General features: G+C 44.3%; 1 protein-coding gene across 3 annotated transcripts in view; it reads left to right on the forward strand.

Moving 5' to 3' along the window:
* LOC144136768 (ATP-binding cassette subfamily G member 4-like) overlaps positions 1–14691 on the forward strand; it is a 94698-nt gene that overhangs the window by 59249 nt on the left and 20758 nt on the right. For all 3 annotated transcript variants that reach the window (XM_077669372.1, XM_077669373.1, XM_077669374.1), the window contains 7 exons: positions 3342–3602; positions 4697–4814; positions 8162–8348; positions 10030–10175; positions 11840–11963; positions 13194–13308; positions 14012–14157. In XM_077669372.1, the coding sequence (XP_077525498.1) occupies positions 3342–3602; positions 4697–4814; positions 8162–8348; positions 10030–10175; positions 11840–11963; positions 13194–13308; positions 14012–14157 (1097 nt within the window). The remainder of the gene's footprint in view (positions 1–3341; positions 3603–4696; positions 4815–8161; positions 8349–10029; positions 10176–11839; positions 11964–13193; positions 13309–14011; positions 14158–14691) is intronic.

Here is a 14691-nt window from a genome sequence, read left to right on the forward strand (position 1 = left end):
GCTGTCCTGCCTTTTGGAACAATGGGAGTGTATTTTGTTTATCGGTGCGTGTTTTCTTCTTTGTAATGATGCTCAAGGCATTAGTATGCATAGATTATCGCGTGGCATTGTTCTATAACCGCAAAATAATCTATAATCCAATTTCTTTCGAACCGCCGCGGTGGCTCAGTGCTTATGGCGCTCGGCTGCTGACCCGAAAGACGCGGTTCGATCTCGGCCGCGGCGGTCGAATTTCGATGGAGGCGAAATTCTAGAGACCCGTGGAATGTGCGATATGTCAGTGCACGTTAAAGAACTCCAGGTGGTCGAAATTTTCGGAGCCCTTCACTACGGCGTCCCTCATAGCCTGAGTCGCTTTGGGACGTTAAACCCCCATAAATGAAACAAATTTCTTTGTCGTGCTGTTTCGGTTTCGGTTTCAACAGCCGAACGATGACTGGGACGTACGTGAGGCATGAAAAAAACTGCGATATAATCGCTGCTTCGTCGTTTTAATTCATTACAGGGCTAAAGCCAGCCTGTCTTAGGAGACGGAATGACAACGAATGCAGAAGCAACGATTATATTGCAGTTTCTCATGCATCACGTGAGCTATAAGGACACGTTGATCACTCGGCTGTCGAAACCGAAACAGCATGATATAAATATTCGATTATAAGTTATTTAGTGGTCGCAGGCTAATCCCACGTGGTGATCCATGCATAGTATAGTAGGATACAGCTTTAAAAAACAGCAGTTGCTAACACTGGGCCACGGTCCGCGGCGCTCTGTATTACTCCGCTAGCCAAACACAACAGCAAACGAAATCGGCTTTTTAATGTCTCACTTTCTTAAACGAGCCAGGTATAAAAATTCTAGAGCTTATAATTTTTGTTCTGGTGATCAGTTTCTTGTTTAGGTAACTACGGACTACTTTTTTGTCGTGTGCGGTGGCCCTGAATGTGGGCGGAGCTTCACTGCAGACAGTTGTATCCGACTACAGTGTGTTCCGCATCACTGCAGGGAAGAAAACATGCTACTAGAATAGTCGGATACTAACCCCCGTATTCTTAAACAGACCTCCACTTGAAATTTCACTCGAGTTGCTCCTCGAAGCCGGTTTCGTGCTTCTTAAACCCTCCTCCACTCCTACCAGCCCTCGAACGGAGGAACTCCTCCACGCTTTCCTCCAAAATCTCGAGGTGGCGCTGTTGCTACCTTGAACGCCTCCTCGGCCGAAGCGTCCCCCCTCAACAGTGTCAAGATGGCTGCCGGCTCGCTCGCCGAGTTCGCCGAACATGTGCTACGCCGCGCACAGAATTCCTGCACGACGAAAAAGTAATCCGCTGCTTAAACGTTTGTCGTTACCTAAACAACAAGCTTATCACAAGAGAAATGAGCTCTGGAATTTTGATACGTGAATTGTTTGATATAGCCAAACATTAAAAAGCAAATTTTGTTCACTGTGTCGATTGGCCAGCGGGGTAATACAGGACGCCGCGGACCGCGGCACAGTGTTACAAACTGCTGTTTTTGTAGCGAAGGCTACACTTGGCTACTAATAATTGGTTTCTGGGGAAAGGAAATGGCGCAGTATCTGTCTCATATACCGTTGGACACCTGAACCGCGCCGTAAGGGAAGGGATAAAGGAGGGAGTGAAAGAAGGAAGAAAGAGGTGCCGTAGTGGAGGGCTCCGGAATAATTTCGACCACCTGGGGATCTTTAACGTGCACTGACATCGCACAGCACACGGGCGCCGCTTTTCCTCCATAAAAACGCAGCCGCCGCGGTCGGGTTCGAACTCGGGAACTCCGGATCAGTAGTCGAGCGCCCTAACCACTGAGCCACCGCGGCGGGTCTACACTTGGCTACCAGTCGAGCATTTCGCTGTGGTCCGGACAGAAAAGTTGTGCGCATTCGCATTGGCCGTGCGCCGGCGCGCTTGACGTCACGTGGAAGAGCGGTTGTGCGCATGCGCGGCAAACAGAGACATCTGGCCGGCCCTCGCCGCTGCAGGCCGCGCGCATGTCACACGTGCATGCCGCGCGCTAACTATGCGCATAACTGCGCATGCACAGCTGCGTGTATAAAAGGCGCAGGTGACACGGCGGCCGTATCACAGTCGTTTCGCATGGGTGATGAGAAGGAGAGAGCGGCCGCTGTTTAGCGGCGGTATCGACGGGAAAAAAATCTGTTTCTCGCTACCTATAGCCTGGCATTGCCGAGGTAAGCCACTGCCAATTTTTAAAGTTGTATCCTACTTAAAGCTGTAGTCGATCCCGATTATATCAAACTCGGTCAGATCGCGAATTAGCTTCTATATCGAATTTCTGATCACCGTAAAACTGCAACGTGAAGGTATAGGAAAATGCATGGCTGTATCATACAAAAATTAACCGTCACATCCGATAGATTGAACTTCGGGCAACACGTACGGGGCGACTCAAGAAGCTGGCTTTCCCTCAGCGCATCTCCGAAGTTTGGCTTTCCCGCATGTACATACCTTCGGGTGGTATTGGGGCTCCGTAACATGTGCAAATCAATACGAGGATTTATCATGACACAGGCTGCGGGCGCATACCCAGTTGCGTCCGCAGCATCAGTAGTGCCTGTGCCCGCGTGTTGTCGTGCAGTTCGCACATTGGTGCGTCGTGCTGCCACCGACAATTTCGCATGGTTTTGTTACAAGTCAGTGTGTGGCGCAATGGCAGCCGCGAAACGGCACAACATCCCCTTTTTCATGCAACTGGAAATTATCAAGTGAGCTGAATGTGGTGAGAAGAAATGTAAAGTTGCTCGTCAACAGCATGACCTCTCGTGATCGAAAAAAGCAAGTCTCTGCGATGCTTGCAGAACACACTTTCAGTTATGGTGACCTACAGGTCCAATCGCAGATCACCAGCGAACTTTTTCCAAGTGGCTGAAGGCTTGGAATTATGACAGGATAGGTCAAGATCGCTACATGTGTGCCCGTAAGAGTGTGCAGTAGGGGGGGGAGGAAGGAACCCTGCTAAGTACAGGGTTGTGTTGTAGGCCAGTTGGTGATTCATCTGAAAGAAAGGTATTTAGGCTCAGCAAGGCGTACATGTCGGAGCTAGCGAAAAGTCTGTGCTGGGTTCCTCCTCTCTCTCATTCATATTGACATACCAGAGAACATTTTTTTCAACTGTTACAAGTCCTCCTGTTGCTGCAGCCAGTAAATATTTCTTTAATTTTTGTGATTTTTGGATGGAGAGGGTGGCGACAAATTATCTCACCGATATGTAGACATTATAACTTCTGAAGTGTAAGCCTTCATGTTATTTTTTTCAACTTTAAGACTATGCTTGATGTTGCAGTTCTACCTGTTGATCTCGTGCAGGCTACAAGCTGGCTCTCTCAAACGGGTCAGAAGAAAAGCCACAGCGCACAGTGGCATCGGAGTCATTAGACAAGGAGTCCCTGGATGAATCGCAGTTGCTGCCGCAGGAATTCGTGGTCTCCTTCCAGAATGGGGGCAGCCCTGTAGTGGACATTGAAAATGGCGTGGCGCGATCCAGTGACCTCTTCAGGCAGTCGCGCTGTAATGCTGTTTACCTGGACTGGAAGAACATCACATACTCAGTACCTGTCAGGAAGAAAGGTATGTGGGCTTGCTGTGGTGCATAATTAAGCACACTGTCAGCTTCACAGCATTTATGGTCATCTACTATGAATAGCAGAGAAAAAAAAATTCATAAAGCTATTATCAAATTATGAAGTATCCTCACCATTTATAGTTACACATGTTGGGAAGGAGGGAAGCAATTTTTGAAGGTTCAGTAAATAATACCACAGGATGTTTAACAGCTGCAGTGCCTTTCAGAACTTTGGTTCAGTCTTTGTTTTAGCTATGTTGAATGTGTTGAAATAATAGTCTTTGTAGTGTTGTTGGTGTAATGGGCCATTCTGGCTTCTAGGTTTCATTTACATTGCTGTAAATCATGGAACATATCAGAACATATTAGTACTGCCTTATTGTGCATCAGGAAGCAAATTACACAGGCTTACTGTGTCCTGCAAGCACACATTGTGATGATATATTCTTGTATATTACATTATTTTGGTTATTATACGGTGATTATACTAGCAAACATATCATGAAATTCACTGTACTGTGAGAATGAGGGGCATATTGACATATATTCTTTCAAACTGGTTATTTGCTGGCACCTGCAGTGTTCCCTCATACAAGCTGTCTGGAATGTCGTTTCACTTACATCTTAATTCACACATTGTTGTGCCTATGCTTTGGTTCACGCAGCTACACAATTGATCACGCGTGATGTCTAGAATCTGTACATACCTTCAAATTACTAATGAGAATATATGAGTACATTACTAGTAAGGTTATGGGTCTTAGCAGCTCTTGTAATTAAGGCAGTCGGCAATAATGCAAGCAGCAGTTATATACTGCATAGGAGTGTATCTGCCATTGGCCATGTGTTTACATGTTCCTATCAGCATATTGCAGGTCTGCACATGATACTAATGTTCTTATGCAGTGGGCAACTGCAAGCTCTGAAAAAACTAGTGCTTGCTTTTAAAATCTTGGATACATTGTTCCCACCAGTCTGAAACATGTGCATCAATTGTCCTTGGTATATCACCTCCATTGTTTCAGTTGCTTGGTATGGGCATCATATTGGTAAGCACTGAGAGCTGCTGTGAGCTAACCACTTTTCTTCACCTTTGCAGATAAGAGAGCACTGATCAGCCGCATGTATGGGAGGGCAGAACCTGGCACATTGACGGCCATCATGGGTCCCTCTGGTGCGGGCAAGACAACACTCATGAACGTTCTATCTGGCCACTAGTAAGTGCAGTTTTTCTCAGCATCAAAAATGCAATGTTTGCCGATACCTTTGACCATCGGGACTTGGTTTTCCACTACCTTGTTTAACTTTGAAATCAAGGTTGGAGTTGAGGAATAAACAACTAGAGCTCTGTCATCTCCCTATCTCCATTTTTTTTTTTTTGCCTTTCAACAGTTTTAGCAAAGTTTTAAACACCATGCATGAACCAGAAAATGAATAATGAGCTTCCACAGTTCCTCATCTTGACTGGATTTAAGATTTCATTTGGTCATTTACTGTGATGGGAACACTGACGGGTTGCACATGCCATTGGGTTGGTTGATATCATTTTCTAGGCTGCGGTGACATCCAGAGCATTTTGACACTGTTTCTACACTGCTGTTGAAGTTTTTGACACCTAAGTGTTGTTTAGTATACTTTCCTGAACAAACTTCAGCCTTGGAGGTTTCTCGAGAGACCTCTAATGCTGAATTACTTCACTTCACTTCAGACGACACTTCACTCAGGTTAAGCAAATATTGTGGAGGCAGAAAGGAGAAACAAAAGAAAAATGCTCATTTCTGTAAGCAGTCTATACCTGGCAATGTGTCTAATGTGTGTGATTGCCCCCATATTCAGCACCTTTCACATACATGCCTCTGGCAAGCATTCTGTCATTGATTGTAATGAGGATAAGCTGATTACATGTTAGTTCCACTCATTTAAGACTACGGTTAACACTGCTACTGTCTGGTTCTGGTAAACTGAATGACAACTCAGCTTTGCAACTATCATTGAACTGGCGCCTGCATATGATTATAGCACATGTGACTCATTTTGTTGTCTATAGTTATAAACTCTCATTTCATATTTTATTTTACTGAATTGCGATTTCTGCACTAGCTTTGTGCTTTGCATATGCCTCAGCTGATGACCACAGTGAACCGAAGTCCAACAGGGAAATGTTTCACTGCAATGCTTGGCTGTAATCTTTCTTTTTATGCCAGTTTGCTTGTTTGCGTACCCACACGCATCCATTTTGTGAAAGTTGTAAATTTGGATCTTTACTATGGTAGCAACCATTCATGCAATTTTAGAACATATCGCAGCAAAAAATATCACCAACTCAGCAGATATTACCGTAAAAACCCGCATATAATACAAGGTTTTTTCCCATAATAGCGTCCCAAATTTCTGCCTCATACTATATGCGGATCCGAACAAATATTTACGAAGTTGCTTGAAGTTTTGGTTTCGTTATTGCTGTGTGGCTACGGCTTGGATTCGTTACTCTCGACAAACAACATCACGATGTCGTTTCTTTGTTGCTGATCCTTTGGGTGTGCCGGGGGTCTGTGGCGTGCCGTGTGCCTGTTGACAATGCACGTGCTCACATGTAAGCCACGCTTCATGAAGTGGATGCTTTTTTGGGAGCAAGATGTCAGGGTCTCGAAAACAGCACTCGAGTGCTTTCCAGCGAAAAGTGATATTAGCTGCGGAGAACATCGGCAACAGTGCAGCTGGGAGGCAGTTTGGTGTTGTTGAGGAAAGCAGTCATGGATGGCGACGACAGAAAGAAGCCCTTTTCGCATGCAGCGGAATGCGATGAAGCTTTCGCGGCCCGAATAATGGCGCATTCCCAGAAAATGAATTTGACCTGACGGAGTTCGTACGGCAACAGCGAACCGCGCATCTAGCCATGAGCATGGAGCTTATGCAGGCAAAATCTAGTGAGCTTGCAAAAGAAAAAGGGAGACCGTGCTCTGCCTTCAAAGCGAGCAAGCACTGGATCCATCGCTACATGTGCCGTGCTGGCTTTTCGCTACGCCGGCGGACCTCGATTTCAGAGAAGCTGCCTGAAGCATTCAAAGAGCTGCTTGTGAGTTTTCAGCGTCATGTTATTTGTTTGTGCGTGTCAAAGACCTTTCTGTTGGGCCAAGTAGCCAATGCCGATCAGACGGCGGTTTACCTGGACATGCCATCGCCCCATCAGCGTGCACAAGAAGGGGTCTAGACAAGCTAGCGTCCGGGCCACTGGCAACGACAAGTTGCTAGTTACAGTCACGTTTCAGTGCACAGCAGATGGCCGCAAGCTCCTCCCTTTCGTGATCTTCAAGAAAAAAACAATGCCAAAAAGTGAGGTGCTGCTGAAAAATGTCACCGTGAGATGTCATGAGAAAGGGTGGATGAATGAGGATCTAGTCTTGGCCTGGGTAAAGTCCGTGTGCTGTATGTAGGCGACCTGGTGCACTGTTGTCTCTGCCGTCCATCCTTGTGCTGGATGCGTTTTGTTTCAATTTGGCTGACTCGGTCAAGAGACAGCTACGTGACTATGGCACTGAACTCATTGTGATTCCGGTTGTGATGACGTCACAACTACAGCCCCTTGATGCTTGTGTAAACAAACCCTTAAAGGACGCAGTCACGCGGTGCAACGCAGAGTGGATGCGCTCAGGCGAGCCTGCAGTGACGCCAACCGGGTGGCTAAAGCGGGCTTTGCTAGCCACGGTGTGCAAATGGATCGTGGATGCGTGGGCGGCCATCCCAGGAGATCTTGTGTATCGTTCTTTTAAGAAGTGCGGCATCTCAAACGCCCATGATGGCACAGAAGATGAGTGCATTTGGGATGATTTGCCAGACAAAGAAATGTCCAAAGAAAGCGCTGGGGAAGAGGAAAGTGATTGAACTGAAGTGCGGGATGCGATTTGAATAAATGTCTTCTCTGAGCTTTCGTCACTCCTATTACACGTGGGTAAAACTTTTTTTTTTCATTTCGTGTCTCTATAACTTCACCTCGTATTATATTCGGGTTCGTATTATACGCGGGTTTTTACGGTATGTCTATCAACTGCCATTTGTCTGTTGGCCCATTGAAATGAGACTGCCAGTCTCAGTTAACTTAACTGCTATTGAGAACTCAATGGCAGTGGGGCCAACAGTGTAGCACGTCCTGCTTCTGCTTAGATCAGCTCTCACTGAACTGAAATGCCAACGAAAATGCCTGTGTTATAGGTACGAGATGGCTGAACTACCATTCATGGTTAATTCAGTTCAGAACAGGTACCCCTGCTTCAGCTAAACTTTACCTCAAGCTGTGTATGCTTGCTGTTATTTACTGTGGGGGGAAGTACACAATGCAATGTACAATGGTTGGAGCAGTACATTTTGTTCTTAAACATCCAAATGGAGCACAAAAGCAAACAGTGACCAAATCAAAGAGTGGCATATGCAGAGTACTTCCAATAGTATGCAGGCTTCTTACTTCACTTATTAAGGTTCTATCAGTTTTACACAATCAAATAAAAGTGCCATACTCTTCAATAGCGGTCCTTGCATTTCTGACCAAACGGATGTGCTTGCGTTGCAGCGATAAGGGATACCAGGGGGAAGTGCAAGTCAATGGCTGGGTACGCGACACAGAATTGTTCAACCAGCAGAGCTGCTACGTCATGCAGGATGACTGCCTCCTCCCAGAACTAACTGTGCGCGAAGCGCTCACCATGAGCGTCCAGCTACGCATGCCGTCCCTCAACCGCTCCAAGCGCGAGCAGCTGGTGAGCACCGTCACCCTTATTGCTTTCTAGCTCTGAAGACAAGCTGATGAGGCACTGACTGCTGAGAACAGGACCAATATTGACAAGCATTTGGCTTTCAAACGAGCATTTGGTTTCAGACTAACTAGCGTCTGGTATCATAACTCATGTTAGCCACAGTTTGCGAGGTGCTTAGGCTCGAGCTAGTTGATTACATACACTTGAACTTCCGTGTGTTGCTTAGCAATGTTTCACGTACATTATAAAGGAAGGAACAATATCTTTAAGCACTTAAGCATTTGTAACCTACGTGAAGTCTAACTACGGAGTGCTTAAAAATACGCCTTAATTACACTGTCTAACATAGTATACTTTTCAGGCAGTCATTTTCAGTGCTATTTCAAGGGAGTGCTGTATGCCTAATCAAGTGTTACTTTAGCGGTGTGTTGCAGCGTGGCAGGACAAAGTGTGGTATGTCACTGATAGCAGCAATATTTCATGTAACAATGGGTATTAAAATTTTTAAGTGTTCACATATTTGCTAAAATTGCTGTTTCATAATATAAATATGACTGGAAGGCCTATTTTGATGTGACCAAGAACAATCTTTTTCTCTGTTTACTGATGGCAGGACAAAATTGGAGTGACTCTGTGCAAATATTGAGGCTGCGGAGACAATCCTAATTATCAGCTGTAGGCTGCGTTTAGGTGAGAGTTTAGTCTTAAGGACTGTTATGTTTAGAAAGTATGTATAGGTAAGAACTGGAAAACTCTTGGCAGAGAATAGGCAAGAATTCGTCAGGCTTTGCCGATTAGGCTTTGGCCGTGCTCTGAGAAGTAGGAAGAAAATACATCTATCTAGGGCAATATTGACCGCATATCCAAACTGTCAGAAGAAAATAGCTAGGGCAAAATTTTATGTGCTTACCTTGTGGTAATACAAATTTCAGTGACCGGTGAGCATGGGTCATTATACCTGTCATGCTACGCCGCCACTGACGCAGAAATGGAAACATAGCCTAAACAGTTGTCACTGTAAAAAAAATGGGTACATTTGGTAAGTACTCACAGGTTGTGAATAGCAAGCTTACCAATACTTCACTCCTCAAGGTGAAGGTATGTAATAACTGTATCTTGCCAGCTCTCGCCAATTAGGCAGAGACTTGGAGGTTAGTGAAAAGACTTGAAATTAAATTGAGGACAGTGCAGCAAGTTGTGGAATGGAAAATGATAGGTGTGATGCTAAAGGCCAGGAAGAGAGCAGAGTTGGTCAGGCAACAAATGTGAAGTGTGAATAAACAACTAGAGCTGTGTCATCTCTCTCTCTCTATTTTTTTTTTTTGCCTCTCAACAGTTTTAGCAAAGTTTTAAATGCCATGCATGAACCAGAAAATGAATAACATCGTAGCTGAAATATGGAAAAGAAGTACACATGGGCAGAGAATGTAATGGGAAGAAAAGATAAGCAGTGTGTTCTTTGTGTAATGGTGCAAATTTCAGGAGAAAGCAAACATAGCAGGGTGTGGCAGATCCTCATGTGAGCGGATGATATTAGGAATTATGCGGGTATAAAGTGGCCGAGGCTGGTGCAGGACAAGGTTAATTGGATACCAGTGGTAGACGCTTTTGTCTTGCAGTAGATGTATTTGGGACAATGATGACGATGATACACACAGTAGTTGTGGTTTCTGGCCATGCGCAGGTGGACGAAGCAGTGTCAAGGTGGGGCCTGGACACATGCCAGCACACGCGTACCAGCAACTTGTCGGGGGGCCAACGCAAGCGCCTTGCCATCTCCCAGGAGCTGATCAGCAACCCACCTGTCATCTTCCTCGATGAGCCCACCAGGTCAGGAGGACTGCTCATGGTCTCTTGCTAGATGAATAACTAGTGCAAAAGCATAAGGGGCTCTGAAACACCTTCTGAGGAGAGTGCATAAACTCACTCAATCACTTCATTCTCTCACCATAAACACCTGGGCCAAATAATACATTTATACACGTAGCAGAGAACCCACAATCACGCACGCAACTTGAAGAGTCCTTTTCAGCGACTTTTTCGTGCTCGCACCCGCCGCCGTCTCGCACTTCTACGTAATTCTGTTCAGAGATGGCTTTTGGTTAGATTCTTTCAGGTGTCATGCAGCTACTACGGCTGCGGCCAGTCAGCAGCGTCGTTCCTGCTGGCAAAAAGTGATGAGGAGAGGGGAAAGGCATGGAGATGCTGAAATTTGAATTTTGACTACAGATAACTCATCTTCTACAAAACGCATTAAGAACTATTGCTGGAGGACATTCATGAAGCAGCATCCCTTAGGATACTGCACATTTATTGAAAGCCCCTTTCAGAGCCTCTTTAAACCAAGTGCTGTTGTTTGACTGACAGTACTTGGCTGACAGCAGCTCAAGGCAGTGTCTTTGCATGTGGCATGAGATAGCATTTCCATGCTGAAATATATTCAGTTGAAATGACGATTGTGCCAACTCAAGTACAAATATAGAAGTTGTGAACATATTAAGGTCTTGTCGAGTGATGTTGAAACGGCAAGAAGTTGCTTTAAAGGTTTGTTGTGCTTCGCATGCAGGAGCACCTTGTAAATATGTAGCAGTGTAATACTGGAATGCTGTTTCGGGCAGTATCTTTCATGTTCCGAGTTTAATTTTTTTCATACATATGGCCTTTCTTCAAGCCATTGTATCATAAACTTCTTGAAAAGTAGTCTGTTACTACAAATCATGCAATGACTACTTGTATTACATCGCTGCATGTCAGATGCATCAGCATGTAGGGTGAATTTTCGCTCCTAACAAAAATACTGTTTTATATTCAAGGACTAAGAAACAAGCCTAGCTTTTGCACTAAGTTTTCAAAAATATCTGTGAGTTTTTTTATGTGCTTAACAACATAAGATAAAAGTTTACGCAGAATGTTTGTGGCTCTTAAGTATTCCTGTAATGTATTGTTTGCTCCCGAAATAATGCATGGGTTTTGACTTTGTTGATTTAAAGGGGCACTGAGGACAGCTCCATCCAATTTTTTTGGTAAAAATGGATCGATTGGCTCATTGTGGATGTGTTCAAATTTGTCCAGCCGCAAACGAGGCACATACTGCTGAAAAGAATTGTATTCGAAAATGACACCTTTTTTTTTTCGCTCATTCGATTCAAACTTGTGGCATCAAGACCAAAAAGGACTAAGTGATCATATCCTTGAAAGGGAATGACGCTGTAGCCTGGCCTTAGGGATCCACATGAAAAAACTATCTTGACGCCACCACCTGCAGTTTAGTTGCACGAATGGCTGTGGGGTGGCAGTACCACTATTTGATTTTCTTTTTACCTTTTCCAGCTTTTAAAAGTTTTTTTTCGGTGAAAGTAGCCATTTTTTCATCAGAATTCAGTAATCTACTGATACAGGCCAAATTCTTCTAGTCCAGCTGTGTGTCTGTCCCTTTAAAGATTCTGTGGTACAAAGGTAGCTGACATGTGAATGTGTGCTATTGTTATTTCAAGTGGCCTGGACAGCATGTCGGCCCTCCGGTGTGTGAAGGTGATGAAGTCGCTGGCTGCAGCAGGCCACACGGTGCTGTGTTCCATACACAATCCGAGTGCCAAGCTCTTCTCACACTTTGACAGGGTGAGACAGTGATTTGATAATTCTCCTGGCTTTTCCAGTGCAAAATGTTGCTCACTTGAACTATTCGCCATAAAATGGCATTTTGATGTGTTCAAGTGCTGTCAGAAGTTTACAGAATGCAGTGTTAGTGAAAAAATCTAAACTCATCGCAACTTTTCCACGCAGCTTGGAATGGACATATGCAGCCTAATTCTGGCCGTGCAAATGACACAGTGTATCAGCAAATCTGAAGCAATGCACCTTGGATGCAAAGAAATTTAATTTCTTTGTCAGAGTTGTGTCCCATAAGCTTTTGATGGCAGGTTTACATTGCACACAACCAGATTTAACTGCTGCAGTTTATTTTCTAATGTAACGTTACATATATGCGGCAGAGATGATGTAATGTAATGTGCAGATTTGTTACCTTATTGGGCACTTCAGTGACACAAATAATCAGGTATGGTAGTTTTTACGGTGTTTACTTGCTGATGGTAAATACAAACAAAATGAAAGCGGTTTAATAGGAGAGGAGCTTGTGGGGCTAATAAATACTAAATGAGAAGGTCTTGCCGGGCTTAATAGTGCACGAAAATTCCTCCGTCTTATTATATTCCAGCACTATAATCAAACTAGCTGAGAATTACACGTAACATGTTGAAAAGTGAACACTGCAGTCAACAGCTAAACCAGAAGACTCTTTTTTTAACTACGCTTGCATTTTAGCTTACAGTGCTGTTGTTCTGATCATTGCTCATGATATCGATTAGGAGTAGCATTTCAAAATATCGAGAGCAGTAACTGGAGCTATAGCTTTTTAAGTTCATTTGCAGATGCAGGTACTATTGGTAAAGGGCATCTATTTCTGCTTTTGGGGGCATTGTGTAAAACATGCCTTTGCATATCACTACTCATCCTATCCTTTTCTGCAGTGCTGGGCTTAGAGATTATATTTGTTCCTTTTATTCTGCTTCCCAAGATTTTTTTGAAACTCCTAATTATCAGCAGCATGAGATTAAAGAAAAAAACCATTTATTTGCACAATGACCACATTTATGCTGGCATTCATTTGATTTTGGCATCATTGCTAATCACAGCTAATAAAAGTAGCAAGATTTCTGTGCGAGGCATAAGCAGGCATTGTTTTTCTCTGTTTAATGTTTTACTGTGCAAAGCAGTCAGTGTTTCCTGCACAGCTGCTTATTTGTGCGTGCTTTTTCTTTTTTTATTGTTTCATTGGGCAATGCTCAGCTGTACATGATCTCGGAGGGAATGTGCATCTACAATGGGCCTGTAGACAAGCTGCTGTCCTTTCTGTCTGCCCAGAACCTGCACTGCCCTATCTACCATAATCCAGCTGACTTCAGTGAGTCTGCACGCTACCATGCCTTTCCTTTAGATTTAATTTCATTGTGGGAATTCTGCTGCAGTTTGGTGTGCACATAAAAATGTTTAAAAGGGAAAATTTTCCAGGTATTTTTGAGCAGCCAGTTAAATTAAGCCAAATCTAATCCGGAAATTTCAATATCTGGCTTTCCTCGGTTTTGTCTATGAAAGTCGTGCAAAAAAGAATGTTCTTGTTGGTTGTTTCCAAATGGCTGTCTTTGGAACATAAACTTGGTCGGCTGTGTGGTCAAACCAGAGAGTGAAACAGTTGTGTGAGTTTTGGCTGTGGTATAACAATGGTTCAAGATATGTAGCGCAGCCGAATTCCTTTTTCATCAGATTTCCTGCTTTCATTTCCTGCTACCAGCAAGATAATCTGTCTTACTTTATTCTTTTTGCTGTGACTTTTTCCCTCTTAGTTCTATGTGATTACCTTGTTTCTTTTCTTCACATGATAACAGAATGGTTTGTTAAAGATGCGGTGTTTGACTAAAATATCATAATTCCTTTTGCTTTTGTAACTATTCTTGTTTGAAAAAATCCCTGGTGCTGTATTCAGAACTATGCACCAAAGATGGCACAAGATAGCTTTTTCTTCTGAATTTTGCACTTCATGTGGCACACTTTTTATGGGAAAAAACGGAAGGTGGCCACTTAACTGCTTGTTGTGCATGTCCATGCAGTCACGGAAATAGCGTCTGGCGAGTATGGCAACCTGAACAAGCAGTTGGCCAAGTCGTTCACACCTGATAATGTGGAGGAAGTCATGGAGAAGAGGTTGGACCATCCCGTGTTGACAGAGTATGGAGGCAAGATCATGAACAAGAAGGTTGGTAACGAGTCCAAGTGCTATCACTTGCTTTCAGTCCTGTCGCAGACAAGCTACCTTTCAAAACAGGTCCCTTCATTCTCACTATGTGCATTTACAAGGCAGTGAGCCTTTTCACTAAATCAGGGGTTCTGTAACTGGGCTCTGCGGGTTGCTTTTGTGGGTTCCACGAGCACCCACACTGGAATGTCTCCCCTTTCTGGTACTCTTGGGGCAGGTGGATGTGAAGCAGTCACAGTACCTGGTTTGTTGAAACTCATTTCAGAGCGTTACTTTTTCTTAGCTCATTCTTTAGTTTAGGGCCGTCAGTACCGGTGCTATCCGCTAAATCTTGGAGCACGCCAAGATGCTGCGTGCTAGTAACGGCACCGCGTATTTATGTTTTTATGGGAACGCCGGCGGCAGTGACTTGCCCGGTGAACTTGGTAGCATGCCAAGACACTGCTAGCTGCACACATCTGCGCCAGTGCACATATGTTTAGAACGCTGGCAGCATGGTGTGAAAGGGGCATGGCACACAAGGTGATGCGTACG

This window comes from Amblyomma americanum, chromosome 6 (genome assembly GCF_052857255.1).
Source record: "Amblyomma americanum isolate KBUSLIRL-KWMA chromosome 6, ASM5285725v1, whole genome shotgun sequence".
Classification (NCBI taxonomy): domain Eukaryota; kingdom Metazoa; phylum Arthropoda; class Arachnida; order Ixodida; family Ixodidae; genus Amblyomma; species Amblyomma americanum.